The sequence below is a fragment of the Scyliorhinus torazame genome, chromosome 4 (genome assembly GCF_047496885.1).
Source record: "Scyliorhinus torazame isolate Kashiwa2021f chromosome 4, sScyTor2.1, whole genome shotgun sequence".
In the NCBI taxonomy this organism is placed as follows: Eukaryota; Metazoa; Chordata; class Chondrichthyes; order Carcharhiniformes; family Scyliorhinidae; genus Scyliorhinus; species Scyliorhinus torazame.
The window spans coordinates 275,458,463-275,474,970 of record NC_092710.1 but is presented as its reverse complement, the minus strand read 5'-3'; the positions used below and the strand labels follow the sequence as shown (position 1 = coordinate 275,474,970).

Below are 16,508 nucleotides of genomic sequence, written 5' to 3'. Positions count from 1 at the left end.
CTACTGGTGCCTGATAGAGCAACTGCACCCAGTTAATAAACCCCTCACCAAACCCAAACCTTCCCCGCGCCTCCCACAGGTAATTCCACTTCAACCGATCAAAAGCCTTCTCCGCATCCATTGCTACCACCACCTCCACCTCCTCTCCTTCTGAGGGCATCATAATAACATTTAAAAGCCTTCGAACATTGGCCTTGAGTTGCCTGCCCTTTACAAATTCCGTCTGGTCTTCCCCTCACCCCCGGGACACAGTCCTCTACCCTTGTGGCCAATATCTTAGCCAATAGTTTGGTGTCCACATTCAGTAGAGAAACTGACCTGTATGACCCGCATTGCTCCGGATCCTTCTCCTGTTTCAGGATCAACAAAATCGAGGCCTGCGACATTGTTGGGTGGAGGACTCCCTTCTCTCTTGCTTCATGAATTGTCCTCACCAGCAGTGGGCTCAATATCTCTGAAAACGTCTTATAGAATTCCACCGGATAGACGTCAGACCCCGGGGCCTTGCCCGACTGCATGCCCTCCAGACCCTTGATTATTTCCCCAATCTCAACTGGGGCTCCCAGCCCTTCCACCAGATCCTCATCTACCCTCTGGAACCTCAACTGATCCAAAAACTGCCTCATCCCCTCCACCCCAGCCAGGGTGTTCCGACTCATATAATTTACTAAAGAAGTCCTTAAACATCTCGTTCACCTCTGCTGGGTCGAGGACAGTATTCCCGCCGCTACTCTTTACTTACCTATCTCCCTGGCCACCTCCCTTTTCCTGAGCTGGTGCGCCAACATTCTGCTTGTCTTTTCCCCGTACTCATAGATCGCCCCCCCTTGCCTTCCTCAACTGTTCCACCATTTTCCTTGTGGTCAACAGCCCAAACTCTGCCTGTAACCTCCGCCGCTCCCTCAGTAGCCCCACGTCTGTGGCCTCCGAGTATCTCCTGTCCACCTGGAGTATCTCCTCCACTAATCTATCCCTCTCAGCCCGTTCCACCTTTTCTCTGTGGGCCCGTATCGAGATTAATTCCCCTCTGACCACTGCCTTCAGAGCTTCCCAAACCGTCGCTGCGGAGACCTCCCCCGTATCATTTATTTCCAGATAGTTCTGGATGGACTTGTTAACCTGCCCAAAGATCGCTTTGTCCGTTAGCAACCCCACATCCAGTCTCCACAGCAGGCGTTGCCCTCTCTCCACACCAACCCGTAAATCCACCCAATGCGGGCATGATCCGACACTGCGATTGCCGAGTACTCAGTATCCACCACCTCCGGTATTAGCGCCCTGCTCAGAACACAGAAGTCGATGTGAGAGTATACCTTGGGGACATGTGAGAAAAAGGAAAACTCCTTCGCCCTTGGCCGTGCAAACCTCCAAGGGTCTACTCCCCCCATCTGTTCCTTAAACCCCTTCAATTCATTTGCCGCAGCCGGCCTCCTCCCTGTCCTGGATTTGACCGGTCCAATTCCGGATCAATGACTGTGTTAAAGTCCCTTCCCATGATCAGGTTATGTGACTCTAAGTCTGGGATCTTACCTATAACCCGCCTCATAAATTCCACATCGTCCCAATTCGGTGCATATATGTTCATGAGTACCACTGGCACCCCCTCCAGCTTCCCACTCACCATTATGTACCTACCCCCCTTGTCTGACACAATTCTCCCTGCCTCGAATGCCACTCGTTTATTGATCAAGATCGCTACCCCGCTGGTCTTTGAGTCCAGCCCTGAGTGGAATACTTGGCTGACCTAGCCCTTTCTCAATCTCGTCTGGTCTGTAACCTTTAGGTGTGTCTCTTGTAGCATTGCCACGTCCGCCTTCAGCCCCCTCAAATGCGCAAACACTTGAGCCCTCTTAACCGGCCCATTCAGCACTCTGGCGTTCCATATAATCAGCCTCCCCCTCCCCCACCATTACCCTTTTTAGGCCAGCCTCTAGCTCGCGCCCTCCGCCTCCTCGAGGCCCCCCTCGGGCAGTCGCCGTTCCCGACCTCCCATTTGTCCCATAGTAACAGTTGGTCCTGTTCACAGTTGAAGTCTTCCCATGCAGTCGGGGAAGGCACTGGGACTGGATAGGTTCCCGGTGGACTTCTATGAGAAAAGGTTTCAAGCTGCAGCAATGGCCCGGCACCTGCGGTAGATGTTCAACGACTCGTAGTCGAGAAGGGTCCTGCCACCCACTCAGAAATAGGCCTCGATATCACTGATCCCAAGGAAAGACAAGGACCCAACAAAGTTTTTTTTCATGAATTCGACGCCGTCTAAGTTAGGGGCATATGTATTCACAAACACCACCAGGGCCCCTTCAAGAGTCCCACTAACCATTACATATTGTCCCCCGAGTCCTTCTCTGTGTTCGTCCCTATAAAGGCTGTCCTTTTGTTGAATAGTATGTTTACCCCCCTTGTCCTTGAATCGAAGCACGATTGATACTTCTGTCTCACCCAACGTTTCCTTACCCTCACTCGGTCCTACTCCCTTAGGTGTGGCTCCTAAAAAAAAGATTACATCGACCGTCAGGCTTTTTAGATGGCCAAAGACTTTGGATCTTTTCACCAGCCCGTTGAGTCCAGGTGACAATTCTGCTGGAGGGTTTGCCCCCCCCCCCCCCTCCTCCCCCCCTCCCACTCCCACTCAGTGGGGTCAGCCATACTTATCTCGTTGACGTGCCCCTGCACGCTGGGATTTTTCTTTGTTATGGGCCATCTAAGATGACCACTATCACCAACTTCTTTCCAATATGTGACCTGTTGTAACCAGCATTCTACCCCCCCCCGGACCCTCCGCCCATGTGTTCTCCTACCCCATTGCTTTTCACCCCACCCTGCCCGTTTCTTTGTTCTTTGTATGCCCCCCTGTCCTCAACTCCTGCCTCCCGGATTGCTGTCTTGCCCTCCCCCCTTCTGCCAGGCGCCGCACCCCCCCACCCTACCTTTTTACCCCCTACATTAGGCACTCAATAACTGGTGGATTGCTGAAACTTTTAGAAGCCATATCCATATTTTGCTTGACCGTAGATCAGAAGACCACCACCAAACAAACCTGCATTAAATTTCATAATGAATCAGAATATCCAGCCTCAAGTGCACTAACGAATGTTTCAGCAACACTCCTGATTTATTGGAGGTTAGAACTGAACAGAAGATACGTCTGAGTGAGGTTATATTTATAGACTGAGGCACTGATGGTCAGTGCTGTACGCCAAACTCTGCATACAATTACATATTTGTACCTCTTAGACCAGTTTGTTATTTCTCGAAACATTTCATTTGAAAAAAATAAATGGAAACAACGCTGCCAAGATAAATGGGGACAGTTCCAATACGTACAAGCAGTACCAGAATAGTTGCAGCTGTTTTGTTATCCTTTGTCAGAACAAGCTTTATTTAAAGGAAACTATCAGTAATACTTCTTTCTTGTTAACAGACGTTACCAGACATATTTAAAGTTGTGTTCCGATGAAAAATTGTGGAATGCTGTTCTTAAAACAGGTATAATACTGTAAGCAGCAGTGTGCCACAGGTTTGTGCTGTTGTGGGAATGAAAATCTGGCGGGGATTCATTCCCTGGCTGGAATTGGGCACTCATTAGTGGTGGTTTGAAGTTATATTATTGGAGATTTTGAGATAATTCACTAATATAATATAACATAATAATTGCTTATTGTCACAAGTAGGCTTCAATGAAGTTACTGCGAAAAGCCCCTAGACACCACATTCCGGCGCCTGTTCGGGGAGGCCGGTACAGGAATTGAACCCGCGCTGCTGGCATTGTTCTGCATTGCAAGCCAGCTATTTAGCCCACTGTGCTAAACCAGCCCCAACCAGCCTCACTATTAGGAGAGGTGACCAGGTGATTTTTAAGGAGTATCTTAAAAGAGAAGAGGTGGATATGTGGCAGATGGAATTTAACATAGTATGAGGTGATGCATTTTGGCAGAAGGGAATAGGGCGAGGCAATATAGAATTAATGGCACAGTTCTAAAGAGTATTCAGGAACAGAGACCTGGGGATGCATCTGCATCAGTTTTTGAAGGTGACAGGACATATAGGTTCTTACGCTTCATAAATAAAGGCATTGTGTACAAAAGCAGGGATGTTACCCTGAATCTTTATAAAGCTCTGGTTATGTCTAGGCCCTGTCACTACACTTTAGGAAGGACGAAAGGGTCCATGAGAGGGTGCAGATGAGATTTACTAGAATGGTCCTCAGGATAGGAGAGATCAGCTACAGATTAGGCTGGAAACACGGGTTGTTCTCCTCGGAGCAGAGGGTTTTAAGGGGAGGTTTGATAGAAGTATACAGGTTTATGACCTGTTTAGATAAGGTAGACAAGAAAAAATTGTTCCCATTAGCTGATTGTACAAGGACTAAGGTTTTAGGCAAGAGATGCAGGGGGAATGTGAAGAGGAGTCTTTTTACGCAGTGAGTGATAATGACCTGGAACTTGCTGTCCATATGGAAGTGGAAAAGACCAATGATTTTAAAAGGAAATTGGATGGGAAATTGAAGAAAATAAATTTGCGGGGCTAAGGGATCGAACAGGGGAATGGAACTGACTGGAGTGTTCTCTGGAGAGTGAGCATGGACTCGTGCTAAATGGCTTTCTTCTGTGCTGTTAATGATTTTATGAGGTGGAATGGAAAAGAGATTTAGGGTTGGAATTCCAGATCCTTGTGCCAGACAACAGTGGCACAACCTCCATCGGTGGGGTGGAGGAGTCATGGATGGGCTGTGTTGAGCTTATTGAGTGTTGCAGGTGCATTCATCGAGGAAATCAATGTATCCCATTCCCTACTTGCACCATATAGGTGGTGGAGAGGTTTTGGAAAAGTTAGCAGGTGAATTGTCTGCAGAATACTGATTTGCTTTAGTGGTTACTGCACTTTTTGCCTTTGGTCCACTTAAGTTCCCTGACCAATGTTGAAGCCTTGGATGTTGATAGTGGTGTTTCCAACAAGCGTGATGCCATTGAATCTCGAGGGTAGATAATTATATATATTTTTGGAAATGATCATTCCCTGCAACTTGTGTGCCAGAAATGTTATTTGCCACCATGCAATTCAAATCTGGAGTTGTTTTGGGTTTTGCGACATGTAAACACATCCTCTTGACGATCAATTTTGCTGGGGCTTTTTGAATCCATTTATTTGAAAGGCCACATGCATTGCTTGCTCTCTGAAAAATGACCTGCTATTTGTTTTAAAGATGAATTTATTAGTAAATTATCCACTGCTGGCTGAGGTCTAGGTCTGAGGCGTTCCAAGTCAGGCGACCCTGACCTATACAAGAAAGCCGGATATGATCCTAAGAAATCCATCAAAGATGTCAAAATACAGTACCGGACCAAGCTAGAGTCCCAGGCTAGCCACATGGACCACCGCCGCCTATGGCAAGGTCTGCAAGACTTAACGGGCGACAAGATGAAGGCATGTAAAATCACCAGCTCTAATGCACCCCTACCTGATGAGCTCAATGCATTCTATGCACGCTTTGAGCAAGAGATCAGCGAGTGCAAGCCCTCCACCCCAGAACCCTCAGAAGCACTTGTATCTGAGATCACCATTGCAGACGTCAGAGCAGCCTTCTCGAAGGTCAACCTACGGAAAGCTACTGGCCCGGATGGGGTACCCGGATGGGCACTCGGGTCTTGCGCGGATCAGCTGGCGGGGGTATTCGCAGACATCTTCAATCTCTCTTTACAACAATCTGAGGTCCCTATCTGCTTCAAGAAGACAACCATCATCCCTGTACCAAAGAAAAGCCAAGCAGCGTGCCTTAATGACTATCATCCAGTGGCTCTGACATCCATCATCATGAAGTGCTTCGAAAGGTTAGTCATGGCACAAAACAACTCCAGCCTCCTGGATTGCCTTGATCCACTACAGTTCGCCTACTGCTGCAACAGGTCCACATCATACGCCATCTCCATGGCCCTGCACTCTACCCTGGAACACCTAGGTAACAAAGACACCTATGTCAGACTCCTATTTATCGACTACAGCTCAGCCTTCAACACCATCATTCCTACGAAACTCATCTCTAAACTCCGTGGCCTTGGCCTCGGCTCCTCCCACTGCGTCTGGATCCTGAAATTTCAAACCACAAGCCACAATCAGTAAGGATAGGCAACAACACGTGCAGCACGGTAGCCTTGTGGATAGCACAATTGCTTCACAGCTCCAGGGTCCCAGGTTCGATTCCAGCTTGGGTCACTGTCTGTGCGGAGTCTGCACATCCTCCCCGTGTGTGCGTGGGTTTCCTCCGGGTGCTCCGGTTTCCTCCCACAGTCCAAAGATGTGCAGGTTAGGTGGATTGGCCATGATAAATTGCCCTTAGTGTCCAAAATTGCCCTTAGTGTTGGGTGGGGTTTCTGGGTTATGGGGATAGGGTGATGGTGTTAACCTTGGGTCGGGTACTCTTTCCAAGAGCCGGTGCAGACTCGATGGGCCGAATGGCCTCCTTCTGCACTGTAAATTCTATGATAAATTCTATGAACACCTCCTCCAGGATCATCCTCAACACCGGTGCCCCACAAGGCTGTGTCCTCAGCCCCCTACTATACTCCTTATACACCTATGACTAGCCAAATTCCCCTCCAACTCGATTTTCAAATTTGCTGATGAACCACCGTAGTGGGCCAGATCTCAAACAGAGTACAGGAATGAGATAGAGAATCTGGTGAACTGGTGCGAAGACAATAATCTCTCCCTCAATGTCAACAAAATGAAGGAGATTGTCATCGACTTCAGGAAGTGTAGTGGAGAACATGCCCCTGTCTACATCAATGGGAACGAAGTAGAAAGGGTCGAGAGCTTCAAGTTTTTAGGTGTCCAGATCACCAACAACCTGTCCTTGTCCCCCCATGCCGACACTATGGTTAAGAAAGCCCACCAACGACTCTACTTTCTCAGAAGACTAAGGAAATTTGGCATGCTTGAAAGCAGACCAAGGCAGGCCAGCAGCACGGTTCAATTCCCGTAACAGCCTCCCCGAACAGGTGCCGGAAAGTGGCGACTAGGGGCTTTTCACAGTAACTTCATTTGAAGCCTACTTGTGACAATAAGCGATTTTCATTTCATTTCATTTCATGTCAGCTACGACTCTCACCAACTTCTACAGATGCACCATGGAAAGCATTCTTTCTGGTTGTATCACAGCTTGGTATGGATCCTGCTCTGCCCAAGACCGCAGGAAGCTACAAACGGTCGTGAATGTAGCCCAACCCATCACGCAAACCAGCCTCCCATCCATTGACTCTGTCTACAATTCCCGCTGCCTCAGAAAGGCAGCCAGCATAATTAAGGACCCCACGCACCCCGGACATATTCTCTTCCACCTTCTTCCGTCAGGAAAAAAATACCGAAATTTGAGATCACGTACTAACCGACTTCCCTACTGCCATCAGACTTTTGAATGGACCTACCTCGTGTTAAGTTGATCTTTTCTCTACACCTTGCTGTAACTGTAACATTATATTCTACAGTCTCTCCTTCCTTCCCTATGTACGGTATGCATTGTTTGTACAGCATGCAAGAAACAATACTTTTCACTGCATACTAATACATGTGACAATAATAAAATAAAATAAATTATTGCTGTGCCCTTTGTTCTCTTGTCACATGGTTTATTGGAATAATTTTGTGGATTTTCTTTTGTATACAATTTTCCATCTAATATACTTCTGTAAGGATCACTTTTAGCCATCTCTGCATTACCTCCAGAGTTTGATGGTCTCCCTTATTTCTTGAACTTTTACCGATAAATATAGCTGATATGAGAATGGACCAAATGGGTGTTCAAATGCCTTCAGCTGCACTGGAATGAAATCACAAAATAATTTTAAAAAATCAATAAATTCATCTCTTGTATTTAAACCTATTTACAATTTTTTTAATCTTTGTTTTTTAATGCATGGTGTAAATGGAATGATTCTAAAGACAAATACTATGTAATATTCTCTACTTATTGTATTAAGTTCATTGTGCATTTGTTATCATAGCCAGTCCCATGAGAGATGAACTCCTGTTCTTCATGTATAATATATGATCATTTTTTGGCCACCTTTGTAAAAGATCATTGAAGTTGCAAAGGTTTGTGTCTCATTCTGCAACTAGATAATTCAAAAACACATGTCAGTGTTTGATGTTTTTTTTTTGTTATTTATTCATTCACGGATGGGTGTCGCTGACAAAGCACCCGGTATTCATGCCTTTCCTTAATTGCCCTTGAGAAGATTGCCTCCTTGAACTGCTATTGCCTCTGTGGGGTAGGTATACCTACAGTATTAGGGAGGTTGCTCCAGCATTTTGACCCAGAGGTGCTGCTTTGATGCATGTACTGCCCTGTTCTTACAGAAGTATGTGTATAGTTCACACAGTAAAATCTACCACATAATACCAGCGGCGCACAGTGGTTAGCACTGTTACTTCACAGCGCCAGGGACCCAGGTTCGCTTCCCGGCTTGGGTCACTGTGTGGAGTTTGCATGTTTGCCCCGTGTATGCGTGAGTTTCCTCCGGGTGCTCCGGTTTCATCCCACAAGTCCCAAAAGACGTGCTCTTAGGTAATTGCACATTCTGAATTCTCCCTCAGTGTACCCGAACAGGCACCGGAATGTGGTGACTCGGAGATTTTCACAGTAACCTCATTGCAGTGTTATTGTAAGCCTACTTGTGACACTAATAAAGATTACTATTATAATATGTTCAGGATAGTGATTTAATTATCCTGTCAACACATGATGAAGAAAGCAAATTTGCAAGTGATGATAGCTGATGTGACTTCAAAAAAATATATTTTCATGGAAAGATTCAGTACACTGTTTGAAATGTGCACAAGATATAGTATAAATATACATATTAACCTATTAACAAATTTTCTGAAATCATTATAAATATAATACTCAGTTGTCACCCTCAAGTCTGATTATTGTGCAATCAACATGGCCAATTACTGCCAAATTTAATGTAAATGTTAACTTGTTATTGCTGTCAGTTTGCAATTTGAGGTTATAACTTATTAAAGCTGTTTGCAATTAAAATCTTGATTCTTCAGAATTGGAAGACGTTGACGTAAACCCTCGGCACATAATGACAATTTAGAACATAGAAAATACAGCACAGAACAGGCCCTTTGGCCCACGATGTTGTGCCGAACTTTTGTCCTAGATTAAGAACAAATTAATGGAAATATTTGGAATGTTTCATTCTGACTGATAATGTGGATATTGTTCTCTTGCTCATTCCCTCCCTAATTTTACTTACATTTTTAATTGGGTTTATTGGATGAAATTCCAGGTGGATGTTCGTGGCACTCACATTTTGTTCTGACAGAGCAGATTCCTATTTTTAAAAACCCTTTGATCATTTTTTCCCACTTTTGAATTTGCATTAATTTCCTGGTCACCAGAAGTTTGCTCTAAAGTTATTTTTTGAGTTCCCTGTAGACAGACCCCAAGGTGATTCACCCCAGATTTGTTTTCTTGACCCCTATTTTTTTTGCAAATGGCTTTTTTTGACAGCATATGTCTTTCATATAGAATATTGGAGGACCAATGGACTTCTAATCATAGATCATAGAATTTGCAGTGCAGAAGGAGGTCATTCGGCCCATCGAGTCTGCACCGGGTCTTGGAAAGAGCACCGTACCCAAGGTCCACACCTCCACCCTATCCCCATAACCCAGTAACCTCACCCAACACTAAGGGCAATTTTGGACACTAAGGGCAATTTAGCATGGCCAATTCACCTATCCTGCACATCTTTGGACCATAATGACGGCAGCAAACTTGAATTCCTTCTGTTGAAGATGAGTTTTTGATTTTCAGCCTCTTTAAATGTATCAAACGAAGAATTGAAACCGTTGGAAGGAAGTCCAAAATAAATGTCAGTGGCATGGTTGGCTTCCTGCGTCTGCAGTGGGTGGAAATTGTTCAGTATATTATTGGATTGGATTTGGATTTGTTTATTGTCATGTGTACCGAGGTACAGTGAAAAGTATTTTTCTGCGAGCAGCTCAAACAGATCATTTAGTACATGGGAAGAAAAGGGAATAAAAGAAAATACATAATAGGGCAACACAAGGTGCAAAATGTAAATACATAGACACCGACATAAGAACATAAGAACTAGGAGCAGGAGTAGGCCATCTGGCCCCTCGAGCCTGCTCCACCATTCAATGAGATCATGGCTGATCTTTTGTGGACTCAGCTCCACTTTCCGGCCCGAACCCTTTAATCCCTTTATTCTTCAAAAAACTATCTATCTTTATCTTAAAAACATTTGATGAAGGAGCCTCTACTGCTTCACTGGGCAAGGAATTCCTTAGATTCACAACCCTTTGGGTGAAGAAGTTCCTCCTAAACTCAGTCCTAAATCTACTTCCCCTTATTTTGAGGCTATGCCCCCTAGTTCTGCTTTCACCCGCCAGTGGAAACATCGGGTGAAGCATACAGGAGTGTTGTATTAATCAGGTCAATCCATGAGAGGGTCAATTAGGAGTCTGGTAACAGCAGGGAATAAGCTGTTTTTGAATCTGTTTGTGTGTTCTCAGACTTTTGTATCTCCTGCCCGATGGAAGAAGTTGGAAGAGTGAGTAAGCCGGGTGGGAGGGGTCTTTAATTATGCTGCCCGCTATACCAAGGCAGTGGGAGGTGTAGATAGAGTCAATGGATGGGAGGCAGGTTCATGTGATGGACTGGGCTGTGTTCACGACTCTCCAAAGTTTCTTGCAGTCTTGGGCCGAGCAGTTGCCATACCAGGCTGTGATGCAGCCCGATAGGATGCTTTCTATGGTGCATCTGTAAAAGTTGGTAAGGGTTAATGTGGACATGCCGCATTTCCTTAGTTTCCTGAGGAAGTATAGGCGCTGTTGTGCTTTCTTGGTGGTAGCGTCGATGTGGGTGGACCAGGACAGATTTTTGATGATGTGCACACCTAGGAATTTCTTATTTTATACCGTTAAAATACTTGTACAATCCTCTGCCCCTGTGTACCCCCCCTATTGCCTCAGCAGCAAACATCTAAATATACTTTCACGTGAGCTTATGCTGGTGCAGTGGGAATGTTTCTGGTATAATTCTTGCTCACTAATAATTTAACTGATTTCAGAAGACCATAAGACATAGACGCAGAATTAGGCACTCGGCCATCGAGTCTGCTCCGCCATTCAATCGTGGCTGATATTTTTATCATCCCCATTCTCCTGCCTTCTCCCCATAACCCCTGATCTGCTTATTAATCAAGAACCTATCTATCTGTCTTGAAGATACTCAGTGATTTGGCCTCCACAGCCTCCTGTGGCAAAGAGTTCCACAGATTCACCACCCTCTGGCTGAAGAAATTCCTCCTCATCTCTGTTTTAAAGGATCGTCCCTTTAGTCTGGGATTGTGTCCTGGTTCTAGTTTTTCCTACAAGTGGAAACACCCTTTCCATGCCCATGCTATCCAGGCCTCGCAGTATCCTGTAAGTTTCAATAAGATCCACCCTCATCCTTCTAACCTCCAATGAGTACTGACCCAGAGTCCTCAACCATTCCTCATACAACAAGCTGTTTGTTCCAGGGATCATCCTTGTGAACCTCCTCTGGACCCTGTCCAAGGCCAGCACATCCTTCCTTAGATACGGGGCCCAAAACTACTCACAATACTCCAAATGGGGTCTGAACAGAGCATTATACAGCCTCAGAAGTACAACCCTGCTCTTGTATTCTTGCCCTCTCGGCATGAATGCTAACATTGCATTTGCCTTCCTAACTGCCGACTGAACAAGTGGTGATGGTGTTAGGTCAGTTTACTGAGCAGCTTAAGCAAGGGAGAATTAAAATGTAACTGGGGCTGCAGAAGAGTAGATTCATGTAGATCTTCATTAAGGACTCAACTGAGCTGGGTCCACCTCTTGTACCAGTTTCATAACTGACTACCATTATCTCGGAAAATAGTGATCATTTGGGGCGAGGCTTTGGGAGGGTTATTACTGTCTGTGTCACCGTACAGCAAGCATATTCAGAGAGAAGCGAAGAAAACTGCTGAACAAAATATTTGTTCAAAAGCGAAACCTCTTACAGTGAAATATTAAGATTGCTGGTGCTACCAGTTGTAACTATCAAAAGTCAAGCAACTTAATTGCTTAAAAATGATGAATTGATAGATACATTTTATTTTCATATGGGTTGGTTCCCTTTTTACTTCTAGGCCTAATACTATATTGATGTTTTATTCACTGCTTACAGACGGTATTGAAAGATGATCAGAAATAGGAGCAGGAGGAGGCCATTTGGCCCATCAAGCCTGTTCTGCCTTTCAGTAAGATCATGACTGATCTGACTTCCCTGCCTGCCACCCATAACCCTTGATTCCCTTGTAGATGTTATGGACAGGGAAAGGTATTAATGGCCTTGCTGCTGCTCTTGCATAAATTTAGAGGGAGTGTTTTAAAACTCTTTTTTTGTGTTGTGATTTTTAACAATAGACATGGAGCAGGCTTTCTGGTCAGTTTAAATCAAAAGAAAAGATAAATATTTATTCACACAACACCACAACATGTAAACAGAATGAAAACACACACTCCCCCAAACTTGTAGGCTAACATGTACACAAGTAAAGGTGAATTCTAAAGTTGAGGCATGTACTTAGTTTCACAGAAAAACAAGAAGCAAATTACACGTCTAAGTTAGTCCTCTAAAATGCAAGCATCTTTAATAAATTTGTTAAACATCATTTGTACAAGAATAAACCTTATACAAGTAACACACTAAGAGTTTGTGGAAAACAATGCTGTTCTTCCCAGAATGAAAATATAATACATACAAGTGAGGAGGGTGTTAAGTCGAGCGCATACCTCCGCCATGCAGTGTTTGTGTTAAGTCTGTCATGCCAAATATGCAGCTCTTGATGTATTTATCTGCCTGGTTGATGCTCTGTAACTACAAAGCTGAAAAAGAAAATATCTTTATTCACAACTTCCATTTCACTGAGGAGGCTTCAGTCCAATCCACATCCAACAACCTGCTCGGAAAACTCTGCTGACATTTTGACAACTGTGACAAATTCCACCATAGCAGTTGAGAAAATTCACACCATTCTCAAACAATCAATAACATTCTAAATGAAAAAACCCTTCAACATTTTGTTTTAAGAAAAATCAATTTGCCCTCTCTTGCAATATTAACAGATCCTTAAAAAAAAAACATTCCAGGATCCAGATCCCGATCTGCACCTTCGCCAAGGACCATACCCATCTGTGTACCAAGCTTCGTTGAAGTCTAACCATTATTATTTTGAGATATATTGTTCACAAACAGATGGGTGAGAATATTACCTCAGACCACCTCCAGTGGCACAGGTATTAACTGTGCAATATGTTAATTAAAGTTGGCTAGAAATTAGACTTTCCAAGTTTTATTAATATTCTGGTATTAGATTTTTCTAAATCTGCAATTTATTGATGCCTGACTATCATGTGAAATGAGCATTAATTAAACTGTATTCTGAAATAATGTACAGCTGCTGGGTATTAATGAACAGTACGTATTCTGTAAACAACACTTTGAGTGAGGAGTCAACGGAAATACTGTGGAGACATGTTTGGAAAATAACTAGTAGACACAGATTGATCATACAGTACGAATGTGGGATTAATTTTTAAAATTATTTTTGTGTTACAGGTGGTTATTCCAAGAAGCCCTATCCAGGCCAAGGGATTGTTGCTATCATGCATACAGGACAAAAATCCTTGCATCTTCTTTGAGCCTAAAATTCTTTACAGAGCTGCTGGTAAGTGTCCTGTGTTTCTGTTACAAGATTACCACCGACTACATTTACAAATTTTGTTGGAATTAATGCTTGATTGATTGATTGATTGATTTGATTTATTGTCACATGTACCGAAGTACAGTGAAAAATATTTTTATGTGGCCGAGGGAACGTACATAGTAGACAAAAAGAATAATCAACAGAGTTATATTGACAATTGGTACATCGATAAACAGTGTTTAGTTACAGTGCGGAACAAGGGGCCAAACAAAGCAAATACATGAGCAAGAGCAGCATGGGGCGTTGTGAATAGTATTCTTACAGGGGACAGATCAGTCCGAGGGGGAGTCGTTGAGGAGTCTTGTAGCTGTGGGGAAGAAGCTGTTCCTATGCCTGGATGTGTGGGTCTTCAAACTTCTGTACTTTCTACCTGATGGAAGGTTCTGGAAGAAGGAAATGCCTGGGTGGGAGGGGTCTCTGATAATGCTGTCTGCGTTCCTGAGGCAGGGGGATGTGTGTACGGAGTCAATGTGAGGGTGGCAAGCTTGTGTGATGCGTTGGGCTGCGTTCACCACACTCTGCAATTTTTTGCGATCTTGGACTGAGCAGTTGCCATACCAGGCTGTGATGCAGCCGGATAGCATGCTCTCTAACACACATGTTGAAGTTTGTGAGAGTCGATGCAGACATGCCCAATTTCTTTAGCTTCCATAGGAAGTAGAGCCGTTATTAGACTTTCTTGACTGTTGCATCAAGGTGAGTGGACCCAGACAGACTGTTTGTGATGGTGACCCCCCCAGGAACTTAAAGTTATGGACTATCTCCACTTCGGAGCCATTGATGCAGATGGGAGTGTGTGTCGTGCGACGCTTCCTGAAGTCGATGATCAGTTCCTTGGTCTTTCCGACATTTAGAGAGAGGTTGTTTCCGGTACACCATGCAACCAAGTGATTTATCTCCCTTCTGTGGTCTGATTCGTCGTTGTTTGAGATACAACCCACTACAGTCGTATCATCTGCAAACTTATAGATTGAGTTGAAGTTAAATCTTGCCACACAGTCATTTGTGTATAGGGAATACAGTAGAGAACTGAGCGCACATCCTTGCGGGGCCCCGGTGTTGAGGACTATTGTGGAGGAGGTGCTGTTGCCTATCCTGACAGATTGCAGTCTGTTGGTGAGGAAGTCAAGGATCCAGCTGCATCGAACATAAGAACATAAGAACTAGGAGCAGGAGTAGGCCATCTGGCCCCTCGAGCCTGCTCCACCATTCAATGAGATCATGGCTGATCTTTTGTGGACTCAGCTCCACTTTCCGGCCCGAACCCTTTAATCCCTTTATTCTTAAAAAAACTATCTACCTTTATCTTAAAAACATTTGATGAAGGAGCCTCTACTGTTTCACTGGGCAAGGAATTCCATAGATTCACAACCCTTTGGGTGAAGAGGTTCCTCCTAAACTCAGTCCTAAATCTACTTCCCCTTATTTTGAGGCTATGCCCCCTAGTTCTGCTTTCACCCGCCAGTGGCAACAACCTGCCCGCATCTATCCTATCTATTCCCTTCATAATTTTACGTGTTTCTATCAGATCCCCCCTTATCCTTCTAAATTCCAACGAGTACAGTCCCAGTCTAGTCAACCTCTCCTCGTAATCCAACCCCATCAGCTCTGGGATTAACCTAGTGAATCTCCTCTGCACACCCTCCAGTGCCACTACGTCCTATCTCAAGTAAGGAGACCAAAACTGAACACAATACTCCAGATGTGGCCTCACTAACACCTTATACAATTGCAGCATAACCTCCCTAGTCTTAAACTCCATCCCACTCGCAATGAAGGACAAAATTCCATTTGTCTTCTTAATCACCTGTTGGACCTGTCAACCAACTTTTTGCGACTCATGCACTAGCACACCCAGGTCTCTCTGCACAGCAGCATGTTTTAATATTTTATCATTTAAATAATAATCCCTTTTGCTGTTCTTCCTACCAAAATGGATAACCTCACATTTGTCAACATTGTATTCCATCTGCCAGACCCTAGCCCATTCACTTAGCCTATCCAAATCCCTCTGCAGACTTCCAGTATCCTCTGCACTTTTTGCTTTACCACTCATCTTAGTGTCGTCTGCAAACTTGGACACATTGCCCTTGGTCTCCAACTCCAAATCATCGATGTAAATTGTGAACAATTGTGGGCCCAACACTGATCACTGAGGGACACCACTAGCTACTGATTGCCAACCAGAGAAACACCCATTAATCCCACTCTTTGCTTTCTATTAATTAACCAATCCTCTATCCATGCTACTACTTTCCCCTTAATGCCATGCATCTTTATCTTATGCAGCAACCTTTTGTGTGGCACCTTGTCAAAGGCTTTCTGGAAATCCAGATATACCACATCCATTGGCTCCCAGTTATCTATCGCACTGGTAATGTCCTCAAAAAATTCCACTAAATTAGTTAGGCAAGACCTGCCCTTTATGAACCCATGCTGCGTCTGCTCAATGGGTCAATTTCCATCCAGATGCCTCGCTATTTCTTCCTTGGTGATAGATTCCAGCATCTTCCCTACTACCGAAGTTAAGCTCACTGGCCTATAATTACCCGCTTTCTGCCTACCTCCTTTTTTAAACAGTGGTGTCACGTTTGCTAATTTCCAGTCCGCCGGGACCACCCCAGAGTCTAGTGAATTTTGGTAAATTATCACTGGTGCATTTGCAATTTCCCTAGCCATCTCTTTTAGCACTCTGGGATG

General features: G+C 44.4%; 1 protein-coding gene across 3 annotated transcripts in view; it reads left to right on the top strand.

Moving 5' to 3' along the window:
• The window catches only part of bckdhb (branched chain keto acid dehydrogenase E1 subunit beta), a 403,853-nt gene that overhangs the window by 118,638 nt on the left and 268,707 nt on the right, over window positions 1-16,508 (top strand). For all 3 annotated transcript variants that reach the window (XM_072499807.1, XM_072499806.1, XM_072499808.1), the window contains one exon: window positions 13,661-13,769. In XM_072499807.1, the coding sequence (XP_072355908.1) occupies window positions 13,661-13,769 (109 nt within the window). The remainder of the gene's footprint in view (window positions 1-13,660; window positions 13,770-16,508) is intronic.